The 16,271-nt window shown below is 41.3% G+C and overlaps 1 protein-coding gene across 2 annotated transcripts in view; it reads left to right on the top strand.

Annotated features, from left to right (window-relative positions):
* The window catches only part of lrp2a (low density lipoprotein receptor-related protein 2a), a 54,684-nt gene that overhangs the window by 35,443 nt on the left and 2,970 nt on the right, over positions 1-16,271 (top strand). For both annotated transcript variants that reach the window (XM_080903726.1, XM_080903725.1), the window contains 23 exons: positions 1,027-1,693; positions 2,779-2,949; positions 3,034-3,257; positions 3,363-3,540; positions 4,102-4,298; positions 4,394-4,639; positions 4,788-4,916; positions 6,326-6,445; positions 8,247-8,363; positions 8,909-9,025; positions 9,203-9,340; positions 9,495-9,617; positions 9,715-9,843; positions 10,644-10,775; positions 10,878-11,009; positions 11,094-11,237; positions 11,318-11,483; positions 11,563-11,691; positions 11,784-12,007; positions 12,104-12,283; positions 15,232-15,351; positions 15,531-15,621; positions 15,771-15,838. In XM_080903726.1, coding sequence (XP_080759852.1) covers positions 1,027-1,693; positions 2,779-2,949; positions 3,034-3,257; positions 3,363-3,540; positions 4,102-4,298; positions 4,394-4,639; positions 4,788-4,916; positions 6,326-6,445; positions 8,247-8,363; positions 8,909-9,025; positions 9,203-9,340; positions 9,495-9,617; positions 9,715-9,843; positions 10,644-10,775; positions 10,878-11,009; positions 11,094-11,237; positions 11,318-11,483; positions 11,563-11,691; positions 11,784-12,007; positions 12,104-12,283; positions 15,232-15,351; positions 15,531-15,621; positions 15,771-15,838 — 3,942 coding nt within the window. The remainder of the gene's footprint in view (positions 1-1,026; positions 1,694-2,778; positions 2,950-3,033; positions 3,258-3,362; positions 3,541-4,101; positions 4,299-4,393; positions 4,640-4,787; positions 4,917-6,325; positions 6,446-8,246; positions 8,364-8,908; positions 9,026-9,202; positions 9,341-9,494; positions 9,618-9,714; positions 9,844-10,643; positions 10,776-10,877; positions 11,010-11,093; positions 11,238-11,317; positions 11,484-11,562; positions 11,692-11,783; positions 12,008-12,103; positions 12,284-15,231; positions 15,352-15,530; positions 15,622-15,770; positions 15,839-16,271) is intronic.

Genomic DNA, 16,271 nt, shown 5'->3' with positions numbered 1-16,271 from the left:
GACATTTTACACTCCTTGCTGGTTGCACAATTCTTACCTAGGCTTGGATTTAGAGAGGGCTGTTGACTATTCAGAAGGTTCGTGGTTCAGTCCTCACCTCTTGCATCTGTATGTTGAAGCATCCTTGGGGAAGAGTATCCCAAGTATCCCACGATGTATCTGTCCAGGTTTGCATGTGTGTGAGTGTTAAAAATGTGTACATTGAAAAGTGCTTTGAATAAAAAAAAAAAGCGTTGTATGAGTCCATATCATAGACTAAACTAAAAGAGAACACAGAGAACACTTACCAACCCAACCTTAAGTACTTGATAGTGTAGTTAGAGTAGTTACACGAGGTAGCCAATCTAGCAAACGGCTTAAAAGCACAGCAGTGTATCAGCCGCCTGGTCTGAACCTGTCCAAAGACCTGCTTATCAGGTCAGTTGGTGATTCTAAAGGACCTGGTTGTGTGACACACAGTTATCTGACTCTTAATGTATGCCTGTTACCATAATAATAATAATGATAATAATAATAAAAATTGAGGACAGGGTGTGCAAACATGAGCCGAGTGTAAATGAGATTTGACTTTGAGTTTGAATGACAGTCACTGGATGAAAGTTAAATGTTCAAGCATAGTTGTAAGTGTTATGGTGGCAAAAGGGTAATTGCGTCATTGCAGTTATTTTGTTTTACTTGGAGTAAAGAAGATCTGAAGAAGTTCTAAATGTATCCAGTGGCTGAAGTTCTGGAGTAAAACAACTGTTTCTTAATATAGAAATGATGATTCTATATCTATAGGATTTTTCAAATGAATAGCTTCAGAGAGACAAATATGCAAATTCTTCCTCTTGTATCCACTTTTGCAAAATTGTTACACTTATCTGTAACAAACAAATACATCCAAGAATGTTAATTTAGCAAACTGATTATAGATCTAGCACTATAATATAGTAATTGGTAATTGTTTATTAATAGCAAGTTAAAAGGTTAAATGTTTTTTTTTATTACTTTAATTTTTGGGCTCTTTTACTTCTCTAACTGTAGGTATCAATGAGTGCACAGACCCATCCATTCACCACTGCGATCACAATTGCACCGACACACCTACTAGCTTTATATGCACCTGTCGTCCTGGCTACCGCCTCATGTCTGACGGCAAAACGTGCGACGATGTCGACGAGTGTACAGAGACCCCCAGCGTGTGCAGTCAACTGTGTGAAAACACAGTTGGTTCCCACATGTGCAAGTGTGCTCCAGGTTTCCTCAGAGAGCCGGATGGGCGCAGCTGCCGTCAGAACAGCAACATTTCACCGTACCTGATCTTCAGCAACCGCTACTACCTGAGGAATCTGTCAACAGATGGGGTGGCCTATTCTCTCATTCTGCAGGGTCTGACCAGTGTGGTGGCCACGGACTTTGATCGCGTCGACAAGCGTCTCTATTGGATTGATGTGAGCCGCAGAGTGATAGAAAGGATGCATAACAATGGCAGTAACAGAGAGGTGGTGGTTAATGGAGTTCTGCATGGGGAGGGCCTCGCAGTTGACTGGGTAGCCAGGAAACTGTACTGGGTGGACAGCTTCCTGGATTGTCTCAAAGTGTCTGAACTGGATGGCCGCTTTGTCAAGAAACTAGCCGAACACTGCGTGGATGCCAATAACACCTACTGCTTTGAAAACCCCAGAGGCGTTGTGTTGCATCCCAAATATGGGTGAGGAATCCAAATATAATAAATATGTTTGCTTATCAGATGGTCAGAAATAACCATCTGGTACAGATTTATGCTTATTGACGTGTCACACTCTAAAGGGTCATTCTGATTCAGGCCCAAACCCATGTTGGCAGATTTTCTGAAATATCAGTAAACTTAACAAATTAAAGAAATTTATTAAATTTTTTCCCTCTTACTTTCCCTCATATGTCTCCATTAAGGCTCTTTTCACTATGCTTAGTATAGAAGCAGACAAAGTTCTGGTGTGTTTTTACAGATTTAAAAAAAAAAAAATTATAAGCAAAACTGAAGATCTTCTCTTTTCAAGCCCACTTAAAATTATAAAGACTTTGTTCCTTGCACCTTTGTTCACAAATGTGGACAACCTTTTGTTTTTGTGTAAAGCCAGAGGCAATTTATCAGAATTTATTGATTTTAATTATACTATCTGAAGACTCTACCTTTAGTTTTGATGTGTAACAAGGACCAGATTACTCATGTCCAAAGTTTTCACAGTGTAGATATTAGTGATCTGATTAGAAGCATTCAGTAAGCAAATAACTGTTATTGTGGTACCTGGAAAACATTAAGTAATCCCCAAACTGTAGAATTTTTTGAAATGTTTTATTTGTATCTTAATATTATTGTTGCTTTTAATTATCATTTATTGTTTCATTGTTATCCTGCTGCCAAAACATGTAGCACAGCACTTAAATAACCATCAATTGCGGTTAAAACACTTACTCTCAATGCTAAGCGGGTATTTCCCTGACTTCCTGCAACCTGAGCTTTTGCTTGGGTTGTATTTTTAATTTCAGCTAGCTATTTGTGATTAGTTGCACTTTATAAGTCTATAAATTCAGCTTCTGTTTTGAACAAGAAGTTCGTACCTGGTTATATAGTTGTTACATCCTTTGTTTTTTTGTTTTGCTTGTTTAAAATACAGCTTCACGTCGGGGTAGTGGGGTCATTTTACAGCACAACACAAAACAGTCTACATTTTTTGGCAAAGTGCAAAACATTATATACAAGGTATGTAGGGCCTCAAGAGGTTAAATAATGTATATGTCTTATCCCCCTGATAGATTTGTGTACTGGACAGACTGGGGTGACAAAGCCTTTATAGGTCGTGTTGGAATGGATGGAACCAACAAATCGGCCATCATCACCACAAAGATCGAGTGGCCCAACGGTATTACAATCGACTACACAAACGACAGGCTCTACTGGTCCGATGCTCACCTCAACTACATTGAGTAAGTGCACCTGAAAACAGGCAGATTCTTTTACCCTGCCGTAAGAGGAAGCCAGTAACTCTGTGAATGTATTTCTTCTGTCAGATACTCTGACTTGGATGGTCAGCACAGACACACGGTGTACGACGGAGACTTGCCTCACCCGTTTGCCCTGACTGTGTTTGAGGACACTGTATATTGGACTGACTGGAACACGCGCACGGTGGAGAAAGGCAACAAATACGACGGCTCCGGCCGTCAAGTACTTGTTAACACCACACACAGACCATTTGACATCCACGTGTACCATCCTTACAGGCAGCCTATTGGTGAGTGAATCCTGTTGCAGGTATTCACCAAGGACTAAACCGTACCTGGTCTCTGTTTTTCTAGAGACCAAAGTGTTTTAATGAGTGTTGCTCTTCCTCTAACAGTAAACAACCCCTGTGCGGTGAACAATGGAGGCTGTTCACACCTGTGCTTGATCCGTCACGGGGGGCGAGAACACACCTGTGAGTGCCCAGACCATTTCCTGACAATTCAAATAGGAGGTGTGACCCGATGCCTTCCCATGTGCACCAGCACCCAATACAGATGTGCTAACAATGAACGGTTTGTTAAAGCTTCTTTAATCTTTGGCATGTTTTCTGGTCTTTTTTTATTATTTGCTACATTTTTTAAATATAATTTTTGAATTGACTGTGATACATTATTGGAAATAGGGAGGACAAGATTATTTATAACCATGTTTTTACCCAAAAATGTCCCTGCTGCTTACAGCCTTCATATGACTTTATGCATTTTTATTCTTTTTTGGGGGATTCTCCCCAAAATTCTTCATCTTTCCAGTTTCTCATCCACCAGTTCAAAAACTTGAATACATTCACTTTTTTAAGACTGCCTTTGAAGAATAGTGCCACCTAGTGTTTGTGTAAAATACATGCTTACAGGTCTTAAATACTTTTGCCGAGGTTTTGTGTATTTATATAGCTGCCCTTGTATTTGAAAATGTGAAAGTTTGGAGATGTATTTTTTCAGCCTTCCTCAAAATCAGAGTCTATATGTAGGAAATTCAATACATTTGAATGGGTAAAGGACTGGACTTTGTTATTCAACACATGGGATAAGTAAGCAGTTTAAAGCTTTACATAATGCTCACTTCTGCTTCAACAGGTGCATTCCTATTTGGTGGAAATGCGATGGTCAGGCGGACTGCAGGGACGGCTCAGACGAGCCCTCCACCTGTCCGTCTCGACACTGCAGGCTTGGTCAGTTTCAGTGCAACGATGGAAACTGCACCAGTCCGCACTTTTTGTGTAACGCCAACCAGGACTGTCACGACGGATCAGATGAAGACGCTGTGCTCTGTGGTAGGTTTTTTATTCATTTTTTGAGGCTTTTATGTCTTCCTACCTGCTTCTCATGTCCTAATGATTTTAAAAGTACACATTTGTATACTTTGTAGCTACACACATGTGTGAGTCACACCAGTGGCAGTGTGCAAACAAGCGCTGCATCCCTGAGTCGTGGCAGTGTGATGGTGAGAACGACTGTGGCGATCAGTCCGATGAGGACCCTGCACACTGCTCCTCCAGGACCTGTCGCCCTGGACAGTTTAAGTGCCGCAACGGACGCTGCATCCCACAGAGCTGGAAATGTGATGTAGATGATGATTGTGGTGACAATTCTGACGAACCGCTGGAAGAATGCAGTAAGTAAATTACAGCATATCAACTAAACATTAAAGAACTTAAATCTGTAATAATTTTATAGAAATGTTACCCTTTAAAATAAGTTAAGTATCCATAGATATTAGTATTTAAAAAAATATATTAATTATTGAACTGTTTTCTCCAAAGTGGGACCAGGATATCGATGTGACAACCATACAGAGTTTGCCTGCAGGACGAACTACCGCTGCGTGCCGCTTTGGTCTGTTTGCAACGGCCACAATGACTGCAGAGACAACAGTGATGAACAGGGCTGTGGTGAGTTTTAGTCCAGTTTTGTAGCGGCAGCAATCTGAAAATGTTGTGTTTTTCTTAAACACACACTTCATGCCTTCGTTTAAAGCGTTACTGCCTGATGTTTCTTTTTTTACATCCAAGGTAAGATTTTTTAGGGATTTCAAAATAGATTCAAAACAAGAAATTAGCTGAAGGAGCGAGTGAAGGGCAATTAGCCAACGCCTCAGCCTCCTGTGTTTACATTACACGGTGTGATAGTGGGAGGTGCTGATGCTGATGGAGAGCATCTCACCACTTACCCTCCCCCACCTTTTACCTCTCCCAGGGAGCACGGCAGATTTATGAGCTGTCCACTGGTTTGAGTCCACTTGTACGTGCTCATATGTGTGTGTTGGTGCTCTGTCCTTGCGTGGGGGCAGGGTTCACACAAGGCTCTTTGTACTTGCTACGATCCAAACACACTCGCCGCGGCCCTCCCGTCTCTTATCAGAGGCCCTCACTCCATTAGTGCCATGCCTGCGCAGGAGTGGAGATCTGTGCTAATCTTTCTGTAAGAATGTACCAGATGGGCCAGGTGGAGGGGCTAAGAGGGCAGGACTAGCTAACACCGCGCTATCTTTGACCCCCAGCACTGTGTGGTAGCGATGGCTCAGACCAGCTCTGCTGCACTCCTCTCCCTTCTGTGCTTCTCATCTCCTGCAGCCTTATCCTCCACAGACATACACTGGCATGGATAGAGGTCACCCATCTGTCTTTGGCAGGCTGCTCCCCTCCTTCTACCACTTTGCAGTTTAATTAAAAAGAAAGATCTCTTTTATTTCAAACTGACATTTTATCATTACCTAAATGTCTAGAAATTCAGTGTGCCTGCTGATAAAGCCTCATATTTTCTCATCTCTTACTGCTGCACATAAGATTTTCTCAACAGTGAGAATACTTTAATGGTTAATACATCATAGACTGGTGCCGACATAGTGACAGGCTAGTGCCGGAGAACGTTTATAATAAATAATGCTAAACAAAGAATGCACTCAGTTTACTGTTTCTTATTTGCAATTAGTTTAAATACGCGTGTCTAATGTAATGTATGCTGTATACTGACAGCAAATTTATATTTGTGTTTTTAAAGTTTTAATTGACATTTCAGGACAAATTTGTCACACTGTAATGTATTTAGTAGATTTTTTTAAATATCCTGTCTGTATAAATATTTTAAATACGATAATACTTTAGTGTATTTTAGTTTAAAAAAATTCTACTATCCCTATATAAAAATACAGTAGTAGATGTTTTCTTGTGCTTGCTTCTACAAGTCTTTTGTACCTCTACTGGAGGTTTGAAAAAGTTAAGCCAATTGTTTTGAGTTTTAAAAAAAAATATTGGTGTATAACAGCCATTATTGCTTTAAAGCGCCCTGGTCTTCTCTTCAGATGAACTGAGCTGTGATCCTAACGGAGACTTTCGCTGTGACAACCACCGCTGTATCCCACTGAGATGGAGGTGTGATGGGGACGACGACTGTGGGGACAGTTCAGACGAGCGCAGCTGCAGTGAGTCACCTTGGCCCTCACAGATAAACACTTTGAACTATTTCTAAAAATATCAGATCACGTTCAGTTTGAGTGGTTTGGAGACAAAGAGAGACGGTTTAGAGATGTGCTGAGGACAGACAGTGGATATATTGGACAAAGGATGTTGACAATGGTACAGGAAAAGATATGTAGATTTTTTTTTCATCATGTAGAAAAAAAGTCAGCATTATTTAAATGCAGCACTTTTTAATAACCTTTAATCTGGATTTTTATACTGTACTTATATTTTAATGGGATAGTCTGGTTATTGGGATGCACATACACAAGCAAAGAGGGCTGTGGTTTATAATCATGAATAATTCAACTTCTGTGGATATAAAACAATAACTGAAATGAATTATTGTTGTCATTAAATTGAAGTGATATGATACTTCTGATAACTGCTACATAATTTAGTCAGTTGTTAGGTTGTTGCTTGGAAATGCAATGCAATGCACTTATAGCTGATATCAATAAGAAGCTTCAGGAGCCAAAAGAAATAAACAAAGAGATTTCATGTATAAAAAATGTTTAAAAATAAAGTAAAGATTATTTTTTGTTGTTGTGTGCATCTGCTCTAGGCCAAGCTAATAGCTAAATCAGGTACAAGGCATGTTTGTTTGTTTTTTAGATCAGTAATGTGCATGATCCCTGACAAATAAAAGCAAAACAAAGTTCCATCCTTTTCCGTAAGCTGCTCTGAATGATGCCACGCCACCTAATTTGAAGTGTAAATCTATTAAAACGAGGTGCCAACGGCAGCAGCGTTATAGTGCAATAGTAATGACGAGGTATTTTTCCTCAAGTAGTAAAACAAGTTTATTGTTTCCACCTTTAGCAGGAACAATTTTCTAACATATTTCACAAAGTATTGTGATAAGCTGGAGGTTGTTGAAGTAGCTCCCCTTTTAGGTCATTGGATGCTGGCGCGTGGCTCTCGCTGTCAGACATCTCTTAGCTTGTGTCATTGAAAGTGAAGTTATGCTGTCACTTTTATATCACAGAAAAATGTACATCAGTACCATCGTAGATGTTTTGACATGGCACAGTCCAAGTAAACAGTGAGAAAATAGATCTCCTGATATGTGCGTGACATTTCCCGCCAAACTGTCCAGACTTCATGTGTGAAAGCGGTTTGGTTGTGTTTTGGTGTCGGCTGTTCCGACAGCTGTCTCTTTAACTATTTTTATTGTGGGGTTTTAGTGTAGTGCAAATAAAAGCAGGATGTTGATCCCAAAGAATAGCCTCGCTATCATTTATTCAGACATTTGGGGAGGTTTTCGTAAGAGGCTCGAGACTTCTGCCGACAGCGGAGCGGTGAGAGAGGAAGTCTTATCAACTGCTGGAGAAACAGGCTGTCCTCAGTGTTTGAGAAAGAGGGAGTGAAGGAGTCTGTCACCTTTTGCCCTGAAGAATTTAAACATGTCTGAGAATATGCCAGGTAACAGGGATAATGTTGCTACTCAAAGGGGAAGCAATGGTGTTTAATCAGAGCAGCACAGTGTTGCTGTGCTGGTTGCCCACGCCAAGAGAGTTTGTCTTCTTGAACTCATGAGCTCAGTGCAGAGTAATGTGTGCGTGTACTTCTGTAGTTAACATAAGATCCAGTATTTAATATTTGGATATGGAAGCAAATCATACATTAAACATTTTATGTTGAAAAGTTTGCGACATACATAAGAGCCTCTGATGTAGTTTTCATCATTTTCTCTCAGAAGTCATATTTGTGCATTTCTTGGATTCCACCTTGTTTAATTTGTGTTTCCATGTTTTCTCCCAGCACCACGCGCATGCACGGAGAGCGAGTATCGCTGCGATAATCTGCGCTGCATTCCCAACCGTTGGGTCTGTGACCATGACAACGACTGCGAGGACAACTCGGATGAAAGGGACTGTGGTAAGTGGAGGCTCTTTGTTTTGGCTCAGGGTCGGCCTGTTTGTGAGTAACAGAGGGCCGCACTAAACAAAGAAGCAATAAAACCTTCAGTTTTGAAGCACAGACAGACAGGACCACCAACAGTCCGTTTTTCAAAAAGAGTTTATTCAGTCTGCTACAAATGAGAGTTTCTACAGTGAGCGTTGGACAGACGGGTCGTTGCTTTAGAAACTTATTCTTGATGAATATATGTGTGAAATAAAAGGTTGTCAGGGGTTCCTTAAAAACTCGTAAAATGTCTCAAATACACATTAACTAATAAGTATTAAGTGTTTTAAATTCAGGACCTAATGCCACTGTTTTTGCCTCATCCACACATTTAGGTTATGCATTGTAACTGCATCATTAAGGCTGAGCTTTATAATTTGACTAATCATTTAAGGCTGTTTGTAGATGTAACCTGTAGGTTAACTATGAGGTTGATCAGTCTAGAAACTGTGTAGCTGATGAACCTGCTATATGCAGTTTAGCTGTTGTCACCTGACTATGCTATTCCCTATTTGCAGAGTTGCGGACCTGTCATCCTGGCTACTTCCAGTGCGGCAGTGGACACTGTATCGCCGAACGTTTCAAATGCGATGGGAATGCTGATTGTCTGGACTACACGGATGAGACGTCATGCCGTGAGTGTCTCTCATCATTTGGTTTTCTGTGTCCACTCTTTGATAACATAACTGGATTCTTTATATTTGCTTCCTGATTGTTGAGGCGTCATTAGGAGAGATGATTGTGAGTTTGGTTATTGATTTTCTTGTGTGAAAGTCACAGATTTAGTTTAATAGACTGCTTCTGACTTTCAGCAACCCGCTATCCCAATGGCACATACTGCCCCCAATTCATGTTTGAATGCAAGAACCACATTTGTGTCCCGCCTCACTGGAAATGTGATGGAGACAATGACTGCGGAGACAACTCAGACGAGGAGCTTCATCTCTGCTGTAAGAAGTTATTAAAACACCCACAGTCCCTCAAGTCCACCGCACACAAAGCCAAATCTAACAGCACGCTAACTCGTGTACACTTTTTTGTACAGCGTGCTGCTCATTTGAATGGTTGAATCTGCTAAAGTAGGTTTACTCTGTTCGTCCACAGTGGACATCCAATGTGAGGCTCCATTTCGTTTTCACTGTGACAATAACCGCTGCATCTACAGCCACGAGCTGTGTAACTCAGTCGATGACTGCGGTGACGGCTCTGATGAGAGGCAGGAAAACTGTAAGTACACATTTTTTTACTCTTTACTACTATACTTGAACAGAGCTGAATATCTTTACAGCTTCTGTTGAGAATCACCATGTTTCTCCTCTTTTAGGTCAAAAGCCAACGCATGGACCTTGTACAGATGATGAGTACAAATGCAGTAACGGACAGTGTATCCCTCTTCAGTACGCCTGTGACGATTATGACGACTGTGGAGATCAATCTGATGAACTTGGCTGTCGTAAGTAATATCAGCAAAGAGCAAATTAATAACAGAGTCAGAGTGGATAAATAAGTACAAAAAGACCCCTTAAATTTCTAATCTAAACTGACTTAATCCAGTACCGTATGTGTAAACAGATTCAACATATAAATATATCTGTAGCAGAAGCTGTCTGATTTCTCATTGTAGTCTGGGGGCTGTTGAACAGTGTAGGCAAACAGACTGATCCAGATGCAGGACACTACAGGCTGACCTCACAACAAAATGTAGCGCTTTACTTGGGAAAGTACAAAGTCTGAAACCTCCACTAAACACTCCAGAACATAGAAGTAAACATAGCTGAAAGAAACATGACTGAACATAAAATGGAAAAAGTGGAGAAGGTAGAAAAATTATGTCATAAGGACAAAGAGGGAGGCAAGACTATTTAAACAGAATGGGCCGAAAAGGGAAGCGGAGATGAGAAGTAACGCAAGTCAGAAAAGTAAGTAAATCAAAGATCAGCCATCCACAGCTCCATAAAACCAGACAAGAAGTAGAACTTAGACTATAAAACTGAAGCTCATCACACTACAAAAACAGTGGGAACATGAATCCAAATGCTGAATCCCAAAAATGACAACGTACTACTAGAAAAAGAAAATGTAGAAATCAAACCCCAAACTCTGGGACTGTGACAGAATACATATTTTAACTTCACTTTTCTTGACTTGGTAAGAAAAAGTGACTGCATGATATAATGGTTAACACGCAGTTAACATTTGTGAGTGTCCAGCTTTACATTCAGAGCATGTTTTCATTAAATCCACTTTTCTCAGACCAAACCAGTGGGCACTCATGCAGTGCCAACATCTGTGAACACAACTGTACAGACCTGACAGGAGGAGGGTTCCTCTGCTCCTGCAGACCTGGATATAAGCCCAAATCAACAGAAAGACACAACTGTGAAGGTAAACAACACACACGTTAGTCAGTGGTGTATTAAAACTAGTTACACTCCCACAGACGTGTTTTATAGCATTCAGTTTGTGTTGTCTTTTGTTGTTCTTCAGATGTGAATGAGTGTGAGGTGTATGGGACGTGTCCACAGGACTGCAAAAACACAAAGGGCAGCTATGAGTGTTTCTGTGCTGACGGCTTTCTTTCTTTTGGCGAGCCCCATGGGACTGAGTGTGCTGCTCAAGGTAAAGGATAATGCTCTTTATAAACCTTTTAGTTTAATTCTTATGATTCCCAACCTCACTTACAACACCTCACTGTCTGTATAGGAAACCCACCAGTGATGCTTTTGCCAGACAACGTTCGCATTCGTCGGTATAACCTGTCCTCTGAGCAGTATTCAGACTATGTAGACAACACTGAGCACATCCAAGCCTTAGACTACCTGTGGGATCCAGATGGTCAAGGCCTGAGTAAGACTGCTACGGTATAGCTTTAAAATATTGTGGCATGCAGGGTATATGAGTAAAATAGGTCTTCCTCTGGTGTGCAGGTATTGTGTACTGGACAGTTCTGGGTCGGGGATCTCAGTTTGGCTCTATCAAACGTGCCTATATGACCACATTCAATGATTACGGCAACAACCCGGTGAAAGAAGTGGACCTGAATCTGCGCTACATTGCCAATCCTGATGGTATCGCTGTGGACTGGGTTGGCAGGTAATTAATCAGGAATGAGGCTTTACTTTTATGCTGTAGATGATGATCTCTACTCAGTTTTTTAAATCACTGTTCACAGGCACATTTACTGGACGGATGCTGGGACCAATCGAATTGAAGTGGCTAAACTTGATGGGCGGTACAGGAAGTGGTTAATCCACACTGATCTCAACCAGCCAGCTGCCATTGTTGTGAACCCATCACTCGGGTATGAGGATGTATACAACATTTGTTTATAAAGATTTAAGCTTAAAGTGTTTGGAGAAAAAATGGGTTATTTCTGTGATTGCTTCTGGACAGGATGATGTACTGGACAGACTGGGGCAGGAACCCCAGGATAGAGTCCGCATGGATGGATGGTCAGCACAGACAGGTGTTGGTACAGGAGGAGGACCTGGGCTGGCCTACTGGTTTGACTGTGGACTATCTGAATGGAAACAGAATTTATTGGTGTGACTCCAAAGAAAACATAATTGAATCCATGAAGCCTGATGGCACAGACAGGAGAATCGTCATATCAGGAGGTCAGTGCACTAATATCTGCGGAAACCATTTAAACAGATAAAACCCTGACAGATTCAGCGTAAGTTATAGTTTGTGTTCTTTCTTATTTTTCCCAGACATTGGACATCCCTACAGTCTGGATGTCTTTGAGGGACATGTGTACTGGACAACAAAAGACAAAGGTGAAGTGTGGAGGATAAACAAGTTCGGGAGAGGAAACAAAGTGAAAGTTCTCACCATAAACCCTTGGCTGACACAAATCCGAATTTACCAGGAGCACCGACACAATCAGTCAGGTCAGAACTCATTTATCTAATATATATCATGTCAATTATGTAACAATTGTAAAGGTTTCACTCTTCTGTTGGATATTAAGAATGTTAGTGTAATTACATGCAACTTACTATTGATGCCAAATAAGTCATGGTTACTTTCATTCACTTACTAGTCTAAGTGAAGTGTTGGCATTCAGAGACTATTGGATTCAACGTTGATAGTTTAAGTTCTCTTTAATTCATTCTTTGAACAGAATTTCAAACCTATTTCAAACAGTATGAAAAAAACTCCAAGAGACTCTAAATGTTGTAATTTTTTTTCTACATCTAGAAATGTTTCGCTTATGAACAAAAACATTTTTATGAGTGGAAGATATTACCGTATCGAAAGGACATCAGGGGGGATATCCCAAATCTTAAACTCACAACTCTGACTGTGAATCATGCAAAGCTACACAATAAGCACGTAGGGCTGGGTGCTAGCTTGGCTCACCTGGCTAAGTATGTTAGCACATGCTTTAATGCTTCAGTGGCCTGGATTTAAATTTGAGATAGAACCTTTTACTGCTCTCTTCCTACATTAACCACAGAATAAATAAACTAAAGTAACCAACTATTATCTTACGTGGATATCCCTAAGATATTAGTCACAATGTAAAGATCCTGAATGAGCTCCCATTTGTCACAAACTGGATCAGAGCAGGTGGCCAGGAAGGAGTCTGCACAAGAAGTTGACTTAAATATAAAATCATTTATTAAACATAATCAAACCAAGACATAACGATCACCAATAAGTTTATCTGGGCCAGCTTTTATAGCCTGCAAGACACAGGTGACCTGCATTAGCTGGCGACCCTCCTATAACAACTAAGAAACAGCAGGCAATGGCTTTCGGGTGTGGCAGTATTGCAGCGCGTGTTATCCCCCACATGATCGCTCCCCACTTTTCTGTCTAATCTACAGTGGGGCAAAAAAGTATTTAGTCAGCCACCGATTGTGCAAGTTCCCCCACTTAAAATAATGACAGAGGTCAGTAATTTGCACCAGAGGTACACTTCAACTGTGAGAGACAGAATGTGAAAAAAAAATCCATGAATTCACATGGTAGGATTTGTAAAGAATTTATTCGTAAATTAGGGTGGAGAATAAGTATTTGGTCACCTCAAACAAGGAAAATCTCTGGCTCTCACAGACCTGTAACGTCTTCTGTAAGAAGGTTTTCTGTCCCCCACTCGTTACCTGTATGAATGGCACCTGTTTGAACTCATCATCTGTATAAAAGACACCTGTCCACAGCCTCAAACAGTCAGACTCCAAACTCCGCCATGGCCAAGACCAAAGAGCTTTCGAAGGACACCAGGAAAAGTATTGTAGACCTGCACCAGACTGGGAAGAGTGAATCTACAATAGGCAAGCAGCTTGGTGTGAAAAAATCAACTGTGGGAGCAATCATCAGAAAATGGAAGACATACAAGACCACTGATAATCTCCCTCGATCTGGGGCTCCACGCAAGATCTCATCCCGTGGGGTCAAAATGATCATGAGAACGGTGAGCAAAGATCCCAGAACCACACGGGGGGACCTGGTGAATGACCTGCAGAGAGCTGGGACCAAAGTAACAAAGGTCACCATCAGTAACACACTACAACGGCAGGGAATCAAATCCCGCAGTGCCAGACGTGTTCCGCTGCTGAAGCCAGTGCATGTCCAGGCCCGTCTGAAGTTTGCCAGAGAGCACATGGATGATACAGCAGAGGATTGGGAGAATGTCATGTGGTCAGATGAAACCAAAGTAGAACTTTTTGGTAAAAACTCAACTCGTCGTGTTTGGAGGAAGAAGAATACTGAGTTGCATCCCAAGAACACCATACCTACTGTGAAGCATGGGGGTGGAAACATCATGCTATGGGGCTGTTTTTCTGCCAAGGGGACAGGACGACTGATCCGTGTTAAGGACAGAATGAATGGGGCCATGTATCGTGAGATTTTGAGCCAAAACCTCCTTCCATCAGTGAGAACTTTGAAGATGAAACGAGGCTGGGTCTTCCAACATGACAATGATCCAAAACACACCGCCCGGGCAACAAAGGAGTGGCTCCGTAAGAAGCATTTGAAAGTCCTGGAGTGGCCTAGCCAGTCTCCAGACCTCAACCCCATAGAAAATCTGTGGCGGGAGTTGAAAGTCCGTGTTGCTCGGCGACAGCCCCAAAACATCACTGCTCTCGAGAAGATCTGCATGGAGGAATGGGCCAAAATACCAGCTACTGTGTGTGCAAACCTGGTAAAGACCTATAGTAAACGTTTGACCTCTGTTATTGCCAACAAAGGTTATGTTACAAAGTATTGAGTTGTATTTTTGTTATTGACCAAATACTTATTTTCCACCCTGATTTACGAATAAATTCTTTACAAATCCTACCATGTGAATTCATGGATTTTTTTTTCACATTCTGTCTCTCACAGTTGAAGTGTACCTCTGGTGCAAATTACTGACCTCTGTCATCATTTTAGGTGGGGGAACTTGCACAATCGGTGGCTGACTAAATACTTTTTTGCCCCACTGTATGCTGTTCTATCGAATAAATAAAGGCAAACAATCCAAGAATACTAATATAAAGCTTGAAAAACCTAAACCCTCACTGACAATAGGCATACTTGCGAGTATAAAACTGAGATCCAGATAAATTGAGTTTCTGTAGAAATCATTTGAAGTCACAGAGTTAGACCAAATCTTTGCAATTTGTTAATTTTCAGGCAGGAAGCACAATACATTAAACTTATTTTTATGTAGTTAAGCACAGACACAGGGACCAATGTAATTATAAAGGGCTTAGTTTTAAGTGTTTTCTCTTGTAGATGAGGACTAGTGAAGTGGTAATATGTCTTGAAATGTGTTGCCAGCTTAAGATATTTCCCAAAATACTTTTATTTTGCTCACTGTGTTGCTTTCGCTCTCTGATGTCATTAGTTTCCAACCCTTGTAAGAATGTGTGCAGTCACCTGTGTCTTCTTCGACCTGGTGGATACACCTGTGCCTGCCCGCAAGGCTCCTCTCCGGTGGAGTTTGACTCCAACGAATGTGACGCAGGTAAATAACAACAACCGCAGTGCATGTACTGTCTGCACCCTCACATAAGCTGGGGTTTCGCATCAATACATCCATCCTCCACTCGTGCTTGGCTGCTCCTGTGTGGTTTTGAGAGACTGTGCTGTGATATTGTTTCATTGTTGTTGACTCTCTGGTACGCCTGGCTTTTGCTCCTGCAGCCATTGAGGCTCCTGTTGCAATGCCGCTTGCATGTAGATGCATGAATGGTGGAACCTGCTACACTGATGAAGGGGGCCTGCCCAAGTGCAAGTGAGTTCATGTGCCACGGCCATTTTTACCCATCGCTGTCAGTGATACCTCATATCTTTGGAATTTCCCAGCACACTTCGGGTTGTTTTACCAGTGAGGTTTTCCTGCGGCTAAAGATTGTTATCGCATTTGATCATGATTCTGTGCAGATGTCCTTATGGCTATGTGGGCAGCTACTGTGAGATGGGAAAGTCGAGGGGTGCCCCAGCAGGAACAGGTATGGTCGTTTACTTATAAGCTAACTAACATTTTTTAATGTCTTAGTATTGAAACTAGACCCAGTGTTATTGTTAGCCAGTAGCAGCTATTTGCCACTATATTGTTATTGGCATTAGAAAGAAGAAATATTTAAAGAAGAGACGGGACCTTTCAATATCCTTAGGGATTAATAAAGTATTCTGATTCTGATTTAACTACGTTACGAGTGGTATACTTTGTCCACCAGAGGGCACTCTGCGACTTTTGTCGCTAACTCACTGTTTGGAAAGCGACAAGCAACAACCAGCTGATCTGAGCAGATCGAGTAATCTGCGACTTGTTGAGAGATGAAAAGAAGTTTATTTATAAACTGCATTGTCATATTATCTTAGTAAGAGCTCATAAATAACTACACATAAATGTTTCACACAGAAAAATATTGGCTGCTTTTT

Source organism: Rhamphochromis sp. 'chilingali', assembly GCF_963969265.1.
Source record: "Rhamphochromis sp. 'chilingali' genome assembly, chromosome: 14".
NCBI classification, from domain to species: domain Eukaryota; kingdom Metazoa; phylum Chordata; class Actinopteri; order Cichliformes; family Cichlidae; genus Rhamphochromis; species Rhamphochromis sp. 'chilingali'.
This window is presented reverse-complemented; position numbering and strand designations above follow the sequence as displayed.